Source organism: Perca flavescens, chromosome 18, assembly GCF_004354835.1.
Source record: "Perca flavescens isolate YP-PL-M2 chromosome 18, PFLA_1.0, whole genome shotgun sequence".
NCBI classification, from domain to species: domain Eukaryota; kingdom Metazoa; phylum Chordata; class Actinopteri; order Perciformes; family Percidae; genus Perca; species Perca flavescens.
Genome location: NC_041348.1, coordinates 24,887,703 through 24,907,746, shown reverse-complemented (window position 1 = coordinate 24,907,746; position 20,044 = coordinate 24,887,703). Strand labels below are relative to the sequence as shown.

At 41.1% G+C, this 20,044-nt stretch overlaps 1 protein-coding gene across 1 annotated transcript; it reads right to left on the bottom strand.

Moving 5' to 3' along the window:
- Positions 1-3,039: 3,039 nt before the first annotated feature.
- Positions 3,040-19,195, bottom strand: tfap2d (transcription factor AP-2 delta (activating enhancer binding protein 2 delta)). Its single transcript, XM_028605761.1, has 8 exons — positions 19,157-19,195; positions 17,927-18,445; positions 14,618-14,677; positions 8,928-9,094; positions 6,902-7,020; positions 6,635-6,776; positions 5,622-5,735; positions 3,040-3,259 (listed from the first exon to the last, which is right to left on the bottom strand). The coding sequence occupies exons 1-8, from the start codon at positions 19,193-19,195 to the stop codon at positions 3,049-3,051; spliced, it is 1,371 nt and encodes a 456-aa protein (XP_028461562.1). The 3' UTR covers positions 3,040-3,048.
- Between the last annotated feature and the right edge of the window lie 849 nt (positions 19,196-20,044).

The window sequence follows — 20,044 nt, the reverse complement described above, 5'->3', positions numbered from 1 at the left end:
AGAGGTATGTTTGCATATGTGTAGCTCTCTCCGTGTGGGTGTATACAGCATGTGTGTTCATGCTTATTTGTTGATGCTCATACCCTCCAGTGAGATGCAGAAACCATCAAAGAGCCAATTTAAAAAAGCTGCTTTGCTTCCTGCACATCACTCTGTTGCATATTCACTCACAGTGGTTCAGATGCAAGAGTTTGATTATACATCATCCGCAGTCTTCCATATTAGCCACGTATACAATTGAAGTTCCTCTCAGCAGCAGGGACTAAAACGGCATTAAAAAACGTCATATCATAAACAAAAGCAAAATAATCTGCCTATGTGTATATATAATTATGATGTGTAAAATGGCTCATGAACTCAACATCTGGGTACCCTTCATGTACCCAAGATGTTGAGTTTATGTCATGTTGGACTTCCTGTCTGTAAACATTTCAGTCAACCTCCTTGTGATAAGGTAAGTGTGAATTTTTTGGTAGGCTCCACCGAAGTCAGGAGCAAAAGTTGTTAGATATTAAAATGATAACTTGTATCACGAAACCCATGCTGAAATGAGTTTCCTTTTGATTTTAAGAGATGATTTTGGATTAAGATGTTTTAATAAAGCAATGAAAAGCAGTTCTTCTGCCCCTTGTCCAAGGACCCTGAATGTGCTAAAGAAACACAACACAAAGTAGAAAAGGAAATAAGCAAAACAGGGCTATCACTATTAGTATCATTGGATTAGGTATTGTAATCTAGAAAATGTCAGAAAATAGAGCAAAATCACAGAGGTGACATCTTCACATTGCTTGTTCTTTTCCGAGCAACATTCCAAAGCTCCAAAATATTCAATTTGCAGTGATGTAAACAAATTAAAAGCAGCAAATCCTCACATTTTGGCTTGAAAAATGATTGGAATCAAAATTGTTGATTTTGTTGACCTATCAAATAAAGGAATAGTTTCAACACTTAAGCAAAGAGATGGAAGTTATGTACTGTAAAGGTTCAGTTAAATTGCACATACTGCATTTCAATCATTTTCACTGTTGCATATTAGCTTTGATGTGTTTTTTGTTTTGTTCACTATATTGGATAGAAACTCTATCATTGTGTATTGAAAGAATGCAGGTGTCAGTAATCACTCCATTATAAATGTTGTACAAATCATAGTGTTGCCCTTGTGCAATAATGCATTAAAACCTGTTATTTATCATCTGTCATAATGCATTCTTTTTGACATTTTGCGATGCATTATCAATGGATCCGCTTTGTCCCAGCATCGTAAAACATTGACTGCATGTGTGTATATTCGCACATCTGTCAAAAACCAGACCAAACAATAACAGCCAGACTGTGAACGCGCTGGCATTCTGCACCTTGTTACTTCCTCCCTTTATATCCTTGTCTTTACCACTATTACTTTTCCACCTGAGGCTCCACTTGCATTGATTCAAAATGACAAACCGGAGCAGGCATCACTGTAAATGTATCCTGTCTGATTATGTATTTTTGTGTTATGCAGTGAATGTGACCTCCTTTTAAATGACTGGAATATTAAAGAGTAAACAGAACCTACGTGGCCCGGATGTAGATGCCAGCAGGCAGCTGCTCCTCTCTTTGTTTCATCATCAGATTTTTTTTTTTTTGTTGTAATATAAATAAGCAGAAAACCTGACAGAAGTCGCTCAAACTGAAAGAAAACACACATGCTCGCACACACAAAGGAGTCTTTTGAACTTTTCTGTAGGTATAGCCTTTTTTCACAACATTAGAGAGGACTTTTTATAATTTAACACTGTGAACTCGTATGGATAATTCACTCGCTGGCTTTGATCTGTGCTGCCTCTTTGCAGTCTTTGCTTGCTCTTTTGCCACCTTCTGTATGTTTATACATGGTGCGTGCGTGCGTGCGTGCGTGCGTGCGTGTGTGCATCACATCATAAAACCAAAGTAAATAGTAGAACACGTAGCAACTGTCTTTATTGAACACCAGCATTTCAGAAGGTAGGGATTTAACATATATATAGTTGAAAGCCTACAAGAAAAGTAATTTAAATATTTATATATATCTTTACAAATGTTCATGAGCGAGTCAGAGAGCTTGTGTCGGCTAAACTTGCGATCTGGGGAGTGTACAAAGATAGACATGCACAGGGAAGAGTAACGACGGCAACCGCAGAGTCCCCTTTTACAAAATGGCTGAGTTGGACCCTTCTCTCTCTCTTTCTCTCTCTCTTTATCTCTCATCCACACTAAGACCCATTCACGCACACATTCACAGACACACCACAGTGAATCCTAACCCAGGCAGTGGTTTCTTTCTCACATCCGGTAATGGTGTCTTTTTCTCTGTTGCCCACATGGTAAACACACTGGTTGCTATGGCACTGATTGTACGGTGTAAAAATAAGTCTGCTTTCGGGGGGATTTAAGGACTCTCACAGGTACAGGGGTGTGTGTGTGTGTGTGTGTGTGTGTGTGTGTGTGTTCATTTTTTATTTTATTGTTTTGCATGTATAAGGGTTTGGGTTGGGTCATTGTACTTCAATTTAAACTGTTAAAAAAGTTTGTGTGTGTGTGTGTGTGTGTGTGTGTGTGTGTGTGTGTGTGTGTGTCTGTGTCTGTGTTTGTCTGTGTGTTGGCAGTTACCACCCCTGTCCTGGAAAACTGGGATGTCAGCATGTCCATGTTTACTTCCGGTTTTTAGAATAAATAAACAAACAAACAAAAGTCAAGGAAGAGTCACAGCCGTCTCCATTGCGTGGCTCCTCCTTATTATGATGGACACACACACACACACACACACACACACAAACCTAACCAGGATGTGTTCACACACATCAGGACGTCTTGTTTGGGACAGTTCAGTTTAGTTACATTTCAACATAAGATAAATAAATAACAATCGATATGAATTGTCCCAAAGAAGACAGTGGGAGTTAACAAATCCTTTCTGAGAGTGTGTGCACACACACACACACACACACACACACACACACACACACACACACACACACACACACACACACCTAAATGCAGCGCTCCAAGGCACGGGGACCGGGTGGGGGGCTACTCAGTCTTTTCTGTTTTCCCGTCTTTGCTCTGGGGCTCGGCTGTTTTCCGGAGCTGCGTCTTTTCCGAGCTGTTGTTGATCTGTTGGTCGGCGCTCGTTTTCCCGCTCGAGTTTTTGTCCAGGTAGTTGAGCATCTCACTCAGGACCGTCTGGAAGGTGCTGAGAGCTGCGCAGACCGCCGGCGTGCCGAACCCGTGAGTGATCAGACTGTCAGGGAGAAAGGGCGGGGGGGCAGAAACAACCATCAGTACAAATGACAAACCTTTGTTTCATCCAGGTGCAAAGAGAAGAAAGAAATCAGTGGTACAGTTTGGGTTTGTAAGGAAGACTGATTTCCTCAAATAGTGCAGATTCCTTTTTTTCGCCTCAGTTTATTCACCTGCAGAGAAACTTTCCTCCTTCTCTGCATTATGGAGCTTCTAATCCTCCTAAAAGAGTGTCTTTAGTCGGGCTAACCCCTGTCAGAGCAGAGTTTCCTGTGATGTTCTAAATGCCGTTTCCTCCCTTTTTCTACAATAATTTATGGGAAACACTGTTTTAGCAAATTCTAGGCCTGAATATTGCCCGGTTTACATATTGATTGATCAACAGAAAAATAACTGACGACCATTTTGACAATGGCTTTTGACAAAGTCATTTTTCAAGCAAAAATTACCTGATATTCTATTGTTCTACCTTCTCAGTTATGGGGATTTGGTGCTTTTCTTTGTTTAATGTAATATTAAACTGAATATTTTTAGGTTCAGGACTGTTGATCAGACAAAACGAGACATTTGAAGACTTCCCCTTGGGCTTTTAGATAATGTGATGGGCATTTTTCACTATTTTCTGACATTTTATAGACTAAATAATGAATCCAGAAAATAATCAATGAAAATAATCTTAAAGCGCAGCCCTAAAACACATTTTGTCATACTTGACGGCTTTAAATGATGAAGTAGACTCCCGTGTGGGTATTTAAAGCAATCAACAGTCACAATCAAACATAATTTTTTTATTTATTTGATTTTCCTAAAACAAAATCTACCAAATCTACTCTTAACGCACCGCACAGTTTACCCCACAATCTAATAATGGCACACATAGGAATCATGGCGTTAATTAAAACTAGTAAAAATGTAAAAGCACCACAATACTGCAGGATAACAATAGAAGATATATAAGGTAAGATACAAGATAAATGGGCATAAACTCGGTTTTAAGAATCAATTTTCCTATACGATACTGGTTTGTCCGCCCTGTGAGATCCTCAGGCAGGTTCTTTCAGAGCTAAATGTCAGGTCACCGCTCAGCTCAGACCTTTAAAGCGTAACTCTCGCCAAAATGCAACCCTAGTCTTTTTGTGAATATACCCGAGTCAAACTTTCGTTTAAAAGCATAGTTAGGACGGAAACGCCACTCTTAAAATTTACCATATTCTCGTTTTGGGTCAAATGGCCTTTTGAACGGGAGAGCTAGGGGCACTACTATGATCGCATCAAAATCACTATTTTTAAAACCCTAAGAAGGCTCGACACAACGTGAGACTTTGCTCCAAGTTTCACCAGGGGCTCTACACATGAACTCCAGCATTGAGAACATTGTTTGTGTACACAGAGTTTACTAAAAAGAAAGGTTTTGAACAACTCACTTTAGCAGTTGTTGTTGTTGTAAAGCTTAGTTCCATATAAATGCACGGATAATTTGTTGTTTTGTTGTTAGTGAAAAACAATATTGACCTTGTAGTTGAAAAAGGAGCCTCATATAACAATGACGTTTCCTCCTATGGAGTCCGTTCGCATTCGGTGATCGACTATTTTTGACTGGCAAGATGGCGGAGAGCGTAAACAACAACTGCTAACGTGAGTTGTTCAAAACCTTTCTTTTTAGTAAACTCTGTGTACACAAACAATGTTCTTAATGCTGGAGTTTATGTGTAGAGCCCCTGGTGAGACTTGGAGCAAAGTTTCACGTTGTGTCAAGCCTTCTGAGCGTTTTAAAAATAGCGATTTTGATGCGATCATAGTAGAGCCCCTAGCCCTACCATTCAAAAGGCCATTTGACCCAAAACGAGAATACGGTCAATCTTTAAATTGGCGTTTCCGTCTTAATTATGCTTTTAAACGAAAGTTTGACTCAGGTATATTCACAAAAAGACCCTAGTTTGTCTTTTGGCGAGAGTTATGCTTTAAGCTGCTGTTCATCTCTCATAACTGTGTTTCTGCAACAGAGCTCAGTTTGTATCTCTCTGCAGTACATCTCCCTTTGGAGGTTTGATAAAACTGTGTGTATTCTGCTACGGATGACGACATAGATGTGACATTTCTGCTAACAAGCCACGCCTTCTCTGTCATTTGTGCCAATAAAAGAAACTGCACAGCTGCAGCTTTCGAAAATGGCAAAGTGGTCCCAGCCAAAACAGAGAGCAGCCGGGCTCTGTAAGAAATCTTGTCTACACTCAGTCGTTTCAGTTGTTTAGGGTGACTCTAGATTGGAAAAGTTTAAAGAAATGTCCAGTACATTATTGTGAAAAGACCGTGTGTGTGTGTGTGTGTGTGTGTGTGTGTGTGTGTGTGTGTGTGTGTGTTACCTGAAGTGTGTGAGGTGTCTCTGGATGTCCAGGTCCAGGATGGGGGTCGGTCTGGAGGAGCCCAGAGGAGAGCGGTCTTGGCTCAGTAAGTCCTGGAACTCCTTACAGATTTGCCTAATGGACAGAAGGAGGGAGGGAATGAGGGTTTACCATCTGTCCCCAACACAACCGTCGCAATTTGTGTCTTTTTTTTCTTCTTTTCTTGCACCCATCTTCATCATTTTGGATCAACCCACACATGACTTCCTCCGAGGAAACAATTGAAGGAACACTACATGCAGGAGTGAGACAAGTCATAGTTGGTTTTCAACATTGGTCCAGGCTTTTTTGTTTTTAGGTTTTATTCAGTGTTGAAACCATTGCATGGATCATGGAAAAATCTAACTTAGCAGTAACTGGAAAAGAGTGGTAGCAAGCCTGATATCATTAGATTGTGATTACAGTATCTTAAAATTCAAATACAGCAGATGCTCTATGCATGAAAGGTGTGCGTGTTGTTAGGAGTGGGAGGTAGTCCTTTTCCCCCTACTGTGCATGAAGTTTACATTCTCATATAATGCTCTTTCCTTAAACTTCTGTTTTTTATCTCTGTTGTCTGACTCTCACATAGCCAATACAATCACTTTTTTTCTTGTTTTTGAACACCTTGGTCCAAGCACTTTCCCTCAAGATAGATGGTTAATAGTAGGGTGATGAACTTAAGACTGTAAAGTGGCTGTAAATGGTAGAATAAGGTGGAAAAATGTTTTTTAAAATGATCAATTTTCTCGATCCTGTTGTAACTCCAGAATCAATCGTGGTTTTCAACTAAACTTATAGACTTGTAGACAAACGCTGACTTAAATCTATACCTTTTGACCTTTTTTAAAGCTATGAAAACCTTGACATCTGGAGAATTTCAGAAATAAAACCTCCTGTATCTTGCCGAGAAGTTACAAAAACAATTCAAGCTCTAAGTGGTTCCAGTGTGTCTTTGCCAGTGTGTGTGAATGTACGTTTGTTTGTATTCTCACTTCGTAGCTAGGACCATTTTCTTGCGTGCGCTGGTTTCTTTCGGCTCACTGTGCTGCCTCGCCAAATGTTCCCCCACTGCCTTACTGGGAAACTCGGTCTCGCAGGTGTAGCCAAAGTCCCTCGCCAGGTGGAGCGCCTCACCTGAGCACAAAAAAAACACAAAAGACTGATATAACAAGTGTTATGGATCAAATATGAAAACTGGAACATATCTGAAGGTATAATTCAAGTTTTTTGGAAGGTGTTTTGGACAAAAAGTCCCTTACCTTCCACCAGGGAGGTGAGCAGTGTGACGTTGGCAGCTTTCCTCCGTCCTGCCGGCAGGTTGAGGCCTAGACGGTCTAATTTCTCACGAAGACACCGGCCTCCGTTCTTAGACTTTGCTCTGTGAAAACAATAATTAAACTTTTTATTTTTACATCACACATTCCTCATCATCACACTGTAATTTTTTAAGACCCCAAAAAGAAAGACAGACTATCTAGATAACACATCATCATCATTAATCATTTTGAACCAAAATACAAATAAAATCCTCTGGCCTCCTCATTCTGCAAATCAATGTGTGTTTAATTAAGTCTTGAAAGTAAGGATGGAGGAATATAGATTTGCTTTGATTTTACAAAGGCATGAAATTAAGCATAATATCAAAGAGTATAAAATTAAAACATGTCAACTTCTTATATATTAAAACCTGCTTTCTTTACACATAGATATGGTTGCATGTCCCCTTGAGTTTCCTCTGTCATTGTTTGAGCATTTGTCTCTTTCTATAGCTAAAGACGGTCTATTTTGGAAAACAGAGGAGCAATGGTCCCTGTCATTGCTTCATCTTTTAATGTCAAAATTTTAAAACCCTATGTCCTTACTTCCCATCTTATAAAACTCCCAAAAGATCTATTTGGGATAGTTGAATGGAAATGAGTGAGGGGTTTCTGTCATTCTTTGACAAACCAGTTGTCCAAACAGGAAGCACAGTTTCACTTAAGATAAACTTCTCAACATTGATTTCGGTTCTGATACACACATCTCATCTGTTAGAATGAAGCTGTGTTGTTGGTGTGATTTATTCTACTCCAGATGAAGATGAGCACCTCTAATTGCACGTTTTTTTTCTTCTTCTACTTTGTTGATGCCTCATCTTGTAGGTTCAGCCATATTCTCTCTCCTCTCCGCCCTCCCCCCTCTTTCCCTTTCTCTCCGCCTCATCAATAATACAGCGCTGGCAACTCTTGCTTTCCTCTGGTTCCTCTGATCCTGGCATGCTTTGGCCTGGTCTTGCCTCCCTCTGGCTCCCTGGGCATGGCGGCGCGTGCAGCCCCGGCCCTCGTTCGCCTACAATAGTCTTTGTGGGCGCTACTGTAGATCCTCTGTTTCATCTCAGGGCTACGAAGACTCAGACAGCGCTCTCCAATGTTCACCGGCCAGATTTACTCTTTTAAAAAACAGGGTTTTCACGTTTACAATTTCTATCTCTCTCTTGCTCTCTTCAGTATTATTTTGTTACAGGATATACAGGGGGTGGACAAAATAACAGAAACATTTTGATAATCTAATGCAATCCAAAGTAACAATCCTGCAGTAAATCCACATTTGTCCAGTGACTTTGTCTACAAGTTGTTGATTTATACGGCTAGATTTTGTGTTGTTGGATTGTTCTTCCACCCTTTCACTACTTCACTACTACACTTGTATTCTTGTATAACCCTGCTGCTGCAAGATGGACTCAATATTTTCAAAGTTTTTATGTCCTACATGGCCTGTGATCAGTGGATTTATTAGGAGACACTTTAGGTTTAAATAGTCACCATACAATTGTTCCTCAAAGCACAAACAAGCTCGTTCAAAAGTTGTTTTAGTCGTGCAACAGAAAACTCAGATTGGACAGATAGTCTAGCTAGCTGTCTGGATTTACCCTACAGAGATCTGAGGAGCAGTTAACTGTAGTCCTCAGAAATCCACCAGAGTTTAAAATGGCAACACAAAGAAAGAGGAAGGTGTAGGACATCCGGCCGAACTGAGGGACATCCGTCGGATCTTACGCCGGCATCTGAACAATCCCCAAAATTAATTGTTGTCGATATAGACTAGCAACTAAATGTTGTTTTCTACAAGATGCAATGGTTCGACATGGAGCCATAATCTAACAAATCAGTAAACTCTCTTTAATCATCGTATTTACATTTAGATCCATGAAAGAAGCTGCGATGAACCCTTGTTCTGCATCGGTGTACGGTCAGATTTCTGTGTGTGTGTGTGTGTGTGTGTGTGTGTGTGTGTGTTTGTACTGACCTGCGCAGTATGCCGCCCAGTAGGGAGGCGTTGAGGCACTCTGGTGGGGACAGTCTTCTTTTCACCTCTGCGATAGTGACTTTGTACTTGGAGGTGGAGCTGAGCAGCGACAGTCGGCCCGGTACCGAGCAGAACAGATCTGTAGGATTCACCACACATGTCCCCCCACACACACACACACACACACACACACACACACACACACACACACACACACACACACACACACACACACACACAGACACAACACAACTTGTTACAACAAGGCTCAGCATGGATGAACAGCAGTACCCAAGGACAGTTAAAGGAATAGTTGGCCAAGAAATATAAATGGTTGTTGTGTGCCCACCCTTAGTTGAAACAAGGTTGTCTCATTATATTTTATCAAACTTGATATTTTTATTTTAACTCCCTTAAATTTGTCCCACACAGTCCACATTTCTGTTTACACAAATTAAAGATGCTGCCTATTTTGATCTTCGTCGATGTCCTGTGAAAAACACATATCTCCAAAAATGTCACCTTTTCTTGAAATATGAAAAACAGCCCTGTTTTTATTTCCCCCAATGGATTATTCATCTCAAGAAGTCCACAAGTGTTTCATGGCACCGTAAATAAGCTGTGCAAAATAACTGTCTGTATGTCTTTTGAACATACAAAGAAGTGAATCCATAACTGACAAAAGTATTTCCCTAATGATGCGGTGTCAAACATGAAGCTGAAATAATGCAGCACAACAGTGGAACCATTAAAAACAAAGAACTGTGGAGCTATCCAGCAGATTTCAAACCAATTGCTACTTTATGTAAAGACTTTTTTTTTTTATTAATTGGTGGCGAATTGAACTTTGTACCTTTGGTGCTTATGTGTACTAATGCAATGTCTAATGATAGGTCAAAACATAATTTAACAGGAATGCTGACCCACCTATTGGCACGTTTTTATGTACATTGATATGTTTTTTTAACAACACAGATTATAAAACAAAAAACGTTATTTTCTCTTAACACACCGCTATTCTGGGAAAACCCCTATGTAGACACAAGTTTGAATGTCACAGGGAAATTGTGCAGGCAGTTTTGTTTATTATTTGGTTTTATTATAAGTATTTAGTTGCAATATGCCAATAACACCTCTGCAATTTTCAGTAATACTGATTTAAAAGTATATTAAAATAAAGACTTGCAAACTAAGATCCAGCTCTTCTGGATGTTCAGTTCCATTGGTTTGCATTTAAACATACACACGCCCAACTTCTGTCAGTGCACTGACTGACTGCCTCTGCTTGTTTATACAATAAACAGCCATGATCTGAGGATTTTTGGTTAAACATGTATTTTCACATTTGAGTAGATGCTGATCAGTGAGTCAACAAAATGAGGAGGATCTTCTTAAATTCTGTAGAACTTAAATTCATTATAACAATGATGATAATGATGGATTTTACTCCATCCAAGAGCTGGACATGTTGACTGAAAACACAACGCAAAGTCAAAGGCACTGAAAAATGATTCTGGGGCTTCCTTGAGTTTGAGAGATATCTCCTTTTGTAATGAATTCTGCAAGTAATGAGAGGATGCTGCATTTTTTACAAGAGCTGCAAGAGACTTTTTCTTTATTTTTAGTGTAGGTGCTTTCAGGTCTGTACTGAATGTATCCAATACAAATCAATTTAGACCTTGAAAAGCCTTGACTAATATAAAATACATGTACATTTTTGTCTGAAAGAAAACTTATTCATAAAGGTATAAATGTATCCTCAACCCTGAGAAGGGTGGCTTTAGCTGTGTACAAACTTTGCATGAGGTCTCCCTGGTTCTTTTTTGTAATATTCACACGTATCAGGACATACAAGTTATTAAAAAAAATATATCTGAGCAAAGAGGAAGTCTCTTTGCTCGGTGCAATAATGTAAAGTGTCAGTGCAGCCAGTGTGCAGTACGTACTATTCACAGTGAATAAAAATAGCCTGCACAGGAAAAATGCTCACCACTTCAGCTTTTCCACTTTCATTATAACGTGAAAATTATTTATCAAATGTGATATATTTATATTTGCTACCTTTCTTTTGTCACATGCAGTATGCTAATCCACATTTCTGTTTACACTGCCTCAAATACTTGCCTCCAAACCTTAACACAAATTAAGGATGCAGCCTATTTTCATCTTTACACATCAAAACCATGCATCTCCAAAATGTCACCTTCTCATGAGCTGAGAAAAACAGCTGTTTCCAGCATTGTGGCATTACATTTGTTCAGATAATCCAATGGATTTTTAAATGGCGTAGGTATTTTAAGACCATTAAAGGAAACGTAATCCTTAAATTTATCTGAACAATTTAGCAAAAAATGAAGATGCATGTATTTCACTCGACGTCTGCCTGGTTCACAGCCTTTACATCCTTGTACACTCTTCGCAGTAGAGCTGTAAACGATATGTTCAGATATGATTTTAATCAAAACTTAAACCAGAAAAGGTTTAAGTTTAAAAACACATAGGCTCATAAAAACACATAGGCTCAAGTACACTGTATTCAATCACCACTGGTGAGATCAATGTGTTTTGCTCGGCACTTCATCAGACTCCTCTTCACTAGTTAAATATTAATTTTTTTTACTATGTACATATATTTATATTTCTGTTCAAGCTCAATATTTGTCTGTATGTAAGACAAGTATGCTGTGATCTACAACAAACCCCTCCTTTAATCACCTTCCACCAATCACCAAGTTGATTTCATTGTGTACTTGAGGCTCCTGAGTGTGTGAATAAATGATTGTGGTTGTGATAGGGAATGCTCTTTCACATTATTAATTGCATCTCAATCAGTGTTGCTGCATCCTCCTGGAATATATCGACTGCTCTGAGTAGGCCTATTATTATTAAACTTTCACTTGAACTAACGTCCCAAGCAGCTGAAACGCAAGGTTTCTGTCTAACTGTAGGCTATATTCTATTATTCATCTGCCTCATTATCAAATCTAACAGCAGGGTGTGTCGCTTTGTTATTAGGCCATGCTGGAGATAATGGAATGAAGAAAAGGATGACGTTTAGGCCGAATAGAACAACGCTGCAGGCAGGGATTGGCTGCACATGCCAATCTTTTCGGGGCAATGGGGACAATTTGGCCACCGACTAAGCCTTATATGTGAGCAACTGTAACCCATGTTTTAGCTCTAAGAATCTATTATTCACAATCAGTACAAATGTGCTAGTTTCGTATAATTTCTCCGGCGGCAGGAAGGCACTTAGACCGGCAGCTTCAAAAACATGTCATCCAGGTTCAGCACCATGGACAGCAGCTTCCACCTTTAATTTCAGCACTTGGACAGCGACTCGTGCACCAGAGCACAACTGTGACATCATCGTGGTGTGGTAACAAAAGCCTGTTGTACTCCAGCGGGCAGCACTTTGTACCAGGCAGTGTGGGACTTGTATTTACCTCAGGCTGTCAAAAATGGACGATTGTAGGTCGATGGAATCGATTGATACTATTGGTTAAGCTTAAACTCGTGTGTGTGCGTGTGTGTGTGTGCGTGTGAATGTGGTGTGCGCGTGTGAAGTCCGGCTAGTCTGTGTATATATGTGACACAAAACCCGGCAGACCTGTCTGTCAGACTCAAGCACTCTGACAGGGGCGCGCGTCTCTGAAAGCCGCGGGTTCACATCATATTAATTCCCCTAAAAATGTTTTGATTCAAAGTAGTTTGTATTTCATGTTGCCAAGGGCAATCGAAAAGAGCTATTGCCGGTAGTGCAGTCAGTGGAGCGCGCGGGCCCAGAGGCGATAACGGTATTTAAGCAACGGAGAGTAGCCTCGGGCTGCGGCGCGAGCGGCGGGCGGGATCACACGCGGAATCAAACGCCTTTTACGAGTTTGCCACGAAAATTAAAGAAAAAGAGACACGGGCCAAATGTCACTCTCCTCATATTTTAACAACAATGTTTATAGCTCCAAAGTAAGCCAGCCAATGTCTTGACAGAAAAGAGAGGCGCGTGCACGGGCTGCGGTGGCGGGAGCGCGCGCGCGCCTGACAGATCAGCTTGATCTGTGAGGCTGCTGTTAGAGCTGAACGGGAAAAAGGGATAGCAAGGTGATTAAAAAACACAGACGACTCCTCCTAAGTAGGATCCGCGTTTCTTGAGTGATTTTCTTTTGAAAAAGGTTATGTGAATATTCATGCCGCCAAAGCCGCAGTCAGAAAGAACAACATTAATATGATCTCGGCTGAATCCGGGGCCCCGCTCGGCATTAGCATATCAAAGCGTCCGCCCGAGGCGAGAGAAGCTATCGATACGGGAGCGGGAGGTAAAGCAAAGATTATTGGTTGTGATGGTTGCAGCGGCTGATCTCAGGGCCAAATACGGCGCACCATTAACCGAAAGTGATAGCGAAGGGATTCCCGCGTCAATCCGAGAGAAAAGCCCCAACACCTAGGCAGAGCTGATGAAAAATTAAATCCGAGACACAGCCTGAAAACTATAGCCTAGTCCAGACAAAAAAAAAAAAAAACACACACACACACACACACACAAAAAAAAAACAGGTGTTGATAAACCTAAAGGTTGTTAAAACCCAGACTCCACATCAAGAGTCAACCTGAGCCGCCTCTACGACTCAGCATTTAAAGGCTATGGATTCATTCTACTGTCTATGTCTAATGATTAAACAGGGACACATGAGAAACAACAACTACTGCACTCCAGAAACATATCATTATCCCTGCGATATGGTTTGCATTACAGCCCACAGATAAATACACAAGAGACAAAAAATAAAATAAAATGAAATTGAATTTGCCCAGAAGCAATCAAATGTGGTTGAGCGGCCAAATGAAAATGATACCCTAGATTGCCCCCTTTGGTTTCATGTAATTCTCTAGGCTTATATGGACGATAGTTTCTGTTACCACATTGAACTGAATTGGATTTATTAATTTACAATAGCCAGAATAGGCCTATAATTAAATTGGTAGACGTTTAGTTTCTTAAATTAAGCTTCTTAAATTAGTTTAAAGTCCTATTTAAAGTCTGTAAAATTGTGGTTTATAGACTAGACCTACTAAAAAAGTGGTAGCATAAATAAGGGGCTATTCCTTGAGTGTCCTTGTTTTCCTATTTAATTATTACAGGTGAGAGATAAGATCATAATAGCAATGTTTGGGGATTGTGATGAATTTATGATCTTAAAAACAGCATGAATATTACATTACATACGTTTTCTATTTAATCTAAATAAATAGCCTACAGGTTTGACTTCAAACAGGAAGTGGCTGATGTACTATTGTGTGTAGGCTATAATATGTCAAATATAGGCTACATCTGAGGGTGAGCCTAGTAAAGTCAAATCAGTGCCATATTAATGACTTTGTTGACATTTTAATTTCCTGGGGGAAAAAAACAACCTCAAAGACGATGTTTAAAGTGACTGGGAACCCCCCCTCCTCGTAGGTGTTGAGTGACAGTCCATTTCATACTGGAAATGGGAAGCACCGTGTCTGCGCGTGTACAGTGTGTTAGTGTTTAAATAGGCGAGGAAACGGGGCCGTTCCTGCTGTAACATGTTGACAGCAGACAAGAGACGAGTGTTCCGCCTGTTTGTCTGTCTGTCTGCTCGCTGTCGTGTCGAGCTGTGAGTGTTCACGGCCTCCGGTACAACAATAGAGAGAATAAACGGGGCCTTACCTCTGCGGATGACGCCCCCTTGGCCGTTCAGCACGAGCCCACACTGCGCTTCCACGGAGCCCTGCAGAGAGACGCACTCATTAGGACGAGAAGGCAGGGGAAATCACTTCACCCAGATTTATATATATATATATATATATATATATATATATATATATATTTTTTTTTTTTTTTTTTTTTTTTTTTTTACACTGCTGGAGCATAGTTCACTGTCAGGCTACAGGAACACCTGAAATTAATGACTTTTCGTTTTTCTTGGGAGCTGTTATGCTTTTATGGACATCCATTTACAATGACAAAGATAGATAGATAGATAGATAGATAGATAGATAGATAGATAGATAGATAGATAGATAGATAGATAGATAGATAGATAGATAGAATATTTCAGAGGAGAATGTTCTCTGAAAAAATCTTAGCGAAATGAAACTAAGGCCATACAATGAATGCAATATCATAATAAAATTTCGACAAAGCTTTAATGATAATAGCAGCACTGTTGATGATAGAGATCCCCATACATAGGGTTACTAAATGTTCCTTAAGGCAACCCAGTCCTATATGTCCTGTAAACCCCATAGATCAGTGGTTCTTCATTTGGCTTGCATCCAATTAAAATACTGAGCTGCTGTAATGTGTTTAAATACAGTAGGCTGTTAATGATCTACCCTCTCAGGTTCTTTCAGTTGAATCATTTGTAGAAGGTATTAAATATAGCATGTCGCAAAAAACTTTATACTATAAAAAGTAAAAAAATAATCATTAAAAAAACATTTGTGCAGCAGAAAAAAAAAAAACCAATTCTACACCATGTATCTTATGACTCCTCAAATGTATCTTGCGACTCTTTTGGGTGGTCTCGACCCACATGTTGGGAACCACTGCATATAGATCGTAGGTTACCGTAAAGTTTGGCAACCAGAGCTTACACATCTCACCTCATAGCTTCTAAACATAGGCCCTGTTGCACGCCCTTTGAACTATATTCCTGAGCTCAAACCCTTTTTTGTTAGAAAGTGTATAGGCTACGTCACTTCGCAGACTTTGAGTAAAAATGAGGGCGCAGTAAAAATAAAGGATGCAGCTCACGGCTCACCCAGAAACGAGCTTAATTTGAAAGGCTTCAGGCTATAAGCGAGGACAGCACAACTCGTCCTGGCTGAGAAAAAGAGCACACGTGTTTGTTGGCAGCCACCAACCTGTTGGGGATCACTCTGTAGCATATAGGATACACACAACAAGCAGCCTATATGTAGGCTATGGAAACCTTTTACCGACGCCATTTTGGTCCAGTTCAGACTCGCGTGCTATCAACAATGTCATCAAGAAAGAAGAACACGCGCTTTTATTCAGAAAAACACTTAATCCCCCGTGCGAGCCTTGAGGCCTGGCCCACGCAGGACCCTGATTAAAATAAACCGGGAGAGAAAGGGAGCTGGTTGTAGTTCTTTCTTAACCAGCTCCTGCTCTGTTTCTTTTCTTCTTATTCCGAAGCTAAAGTGATTATAAAATCAATATACAAAACGCAGAGGTCTTGCATGAATTAGCTTAGTGACGGGAGAAAGGTGTGGCAGCTGCTTTTGTTCAGCATGAAAATCTCTTTAACGCGCTCAAAGATGCGACCGGGCTGCGCGAGACCATAGGCGCATCTGTTCCGTCCATACATCCGCCTCGCGCGAGCTCAGGTTCACGAGCCGTTTCTTTCTTTTTCTCAATAAAGGGTCAAACCTGTGCTCTTTTCAAGTGCCAGCGGCTTAAGATGAATATAGTATTTACTATAACAACCAACTGCGAGCCTCTAGGTTTGGAATTAAAATGAAATGAAGGCAACGTAGCTACTTGCACTCTTCATTTTAGACTACTGTAATTTAACAACAAATGTTGCGTAGAATAAATGACATATTATCACGGGATTCAAATTATTAAATTCCATGTAGGCTAAAAAAATCGTCTAAAAGTAATCCACGGTAAAAGATCAATAAAAATAATAATCATGCAGGAACAATTATAATTCTCTAAATTTGCTGCAATATTTAGTGACAATTCACAGTAGGCTATTTTATTTTTTCAAAACACATTATCGTCCGGTTACACTGCCACACCCTTTAAATAAAGTAAAATAAATGAATTTAAAGAAAACGGAATTATTGTTATGAAATATGCCTATAATAAATACATTACTGATTATTCACCGTCATTAAAATGAAGCTGTTATTATTACTGATGCTATTTAAACATCGCGTAGCGTAGAAAAAAATGTCGATAAAAGCGACTCGATCGAGCTGGACGTGAGTGGAGTTGGTAAATAGTTAACGCGACTGAAATGATGTGTCGCCGTGTTAAATTGTGTTTAACTAAGAGAGACGCGTTTTAAGCAGCTCAGATGTCGCTGCATAAGTAACAAAGTTGATTGACGTTAAGTCGGTAATTGGATAAACTACGGTGCTTTATGGTGCTCGAGCTGGGCATTGTGCCCTGAACCCCCGATCCGTTAATCCGCCCTTTACCGGAGAATAGAGCAACCAGCGGCTTTTCTTTGCCTCAACAGACAGCCGGACACACACACACACACACACACACACACACACACACACACACACACACACACACACACACACACACACACACACACACACACACAAACACGCACACACACACCGTGCGAATCCGTTTTCATCTTGGCCATTTCTTTACATCGAAAAGAATTATGTAAAATATGGGTCTCGCATGTTTCTGGAAAAATAAAGGGCGGATTTCACAATAGGATTGTATAGACTGCCAGTCAATTAACCTTTAGAAACAGGCCTTCCTTTCAGAGGCGCTGCGCCGGGTGGACTTGACATTTAGGCTACTTAGCCGGTTGTACAGTCACGTTTGGTTTGGCAACAAAATTATCTCAAGATGAAATCCAATATTATTTACTCCAAAGTAGGACAGAGTCACCGGCCGGGCATAACCTACGGGCCAAATGTTATACAGCATTGTCAGTGTCATAGACAACAGACAGATGAAGCAGACAGGCAGACAGACAGACATCTGGCGCTGTCTTTCTGTTCAATATTTTTTGGAATTGCTGTGTTGCTGGTACAATAGGGGGGGAGGGGGGAGTTCAATAGTAGGCCAGTAGGGCAGGGATACTGGGCCTTGTGGCAGCCATAAGGCTCTGTATAGTAGCCTACTATTATCATATTATGGAACAGTGTTAATAAACCAGGAAGTAGAAGCCGAAGGAAGGGGAAATAAAGGGGTTACAATAAGGTGACACGAGACTGTGCATTAGCGGGGAGAGAGTGATGGAGGCCTCCGGTACCTGCAGGTCGTCTGATCCTGACGAAGGGAGACCCAGGCCGCCCCCGGGCAGCAGCCTCTGGTCCGGGTGGTGCATACCGACGCCGTAGGCCTGGGAGCCGTGTGACGTCATCAGCGACAGGTCGTGGCGCCGGTAAGCGTCGAGGCAGCCCAGCTCGCGCCGCTGCTGCTCGTCCAGGCACGAGGACTTGAGGGCCGAGCGCGCATTGTGCAGGTTAATGAAGTCGGCGGGCTCTCCGTGGTGGATCTGCTGGTAGTACTGGCCCGAGTGCAGCGAGTTGAGCCCGTAGGCCTCCGGGGCCACGGCCGGGTGGGAGTGCTGGAACTCGTAGTGGAAGGACTGGTGGTGGAGCGGCGTGTACTGGTGGTTGGCCGAGAAATAGGGCGAAGCGAACTCCGTCCCGGCCGGCGCCGGGTAGGTGAGCGGGGAGGAGGAGGAGTAGGCGACCGAGGAGTTGGCCACGGACTCCAGGCACCCGAGCTGCATGAGCCGGTAGCTGTTTGATCCGTCGTGACGTATCTACAAGATAATAAAGAGACGGGGAGATATATGAGCCGTGTCATTTAGCATCAGCCGGTGTCTCCTCTCTCTGCCTCCCAAACACACTCAAAAACACAACTCAAACACTCAAAGCGTTTTTTTTTCTTTTTTTTTTTTTTTTCTTCTTCCACTTTAAACCACCTGAAGGAGATGTCATTTCCACACGCCCGGGAGGGGAACGAACGCACGGCAACAGGAGCCATCGGTATTTTCTCCCCTCCCTTTGGCATGCCTGTCACTCTCCTTGCTACGCTTTAAAAGTCGTGCTGTTATATATTATTATTATTCCCGAGCTGTTGGCAAATTTACTGTCCCAGCTCTCTCGCTCGTTGTGGATGAGAGGTAAGCAGAGTGAGACACAGCGCAGTGTTCCGCCCTAACATGTTCTATAATCACACTGTTACCGGCTCACACACGAGCCTCATTTGCTTCCACACACTAATAAAAAGCCCCGTTTTTACCGGCAGCTGCAGTGAGATGCACGACCCATTTCTCCCTCCATGCATAGCCTGTTATTATTATTTTTTTATCCATGCAATGCAGTAGGCTATATTCCAGTTAGATACTTCTTGAGAGCAGATGTATGCTGTCTCGAAATGCCTCCGTAACTCAATTTAAACCATTTTATTCTACTACCAGCCTTCTATAATTTCATAAATTAGAGGATGTTAAGTAAATACAGTAGCCTACCTCTGCGTCGTGGACAAGTCCGGGGAAGGTCGCTGACATTGTTCTTTCTCCAAAGTAAAGCTTTTTTTTTTTTTTTTTTTTTTTTCCGCTCTCTGGCCCGATCGAATAATAATAAAAATGCGTTAAAATCCTCAAAAAGCGAGAGAAATGGAAAAGTCCCCCCTCGCGCTCTCTCGGCAACGGCAGAAAGCTGGCGGAACGCGAGCGTCTCCCCTCTGCACGGACGGGGCTGGCTCACGGATTTTGTACTTGCAGGGTATTTCTCGGCTGATGTCGTAGGTCCCTTGGTAATATAGAAGTTTTGAAAATTAAGCATCAGCACTGAGGAATGGGAGGACAATAGACGGAGCGGAGCATCCCAGGAGACAAGGAATAAATATTGTATCTTCGCCCTAATAAGGAACCAAGTGCTTCTTTCAACATTTTCTACGCTTTTTGTGGACATTTTCCTTTTTGAGCCGTTTGTATTTTCACAAGGTCTTCCGCTCGGTTTTGTCGCGTTATTATCGTTTTTTTTTTTTTATTCACATCGTCTAAATCGTTTTTAGATAATAAAAAGTGCGGATTTTCAACGGAAATGTAAGTTTGCTTTGAAATATTATGAAGTTAATTTCGACAATTATCAACGGAATAAGAGGGGTTTCTAGAACAAGCTTGTGAGTAATTTCGATGGGGAATTTCATTTGGAAACGTGATGTTTTCGATGCTTTCTGCATGCCTCAGATTTATTTTCATTACTACTGTTTTTAGGCATTTTTAATACTGTGGTTTATACGGATTTCATAATGAAACATTCCCATATGTAGCCACATTAGAATAGAGGTTCTTTCGATGTAACAATGGAATTAATATTATAGAAATACATTTTCCTTCAGTGATTAAGTGATA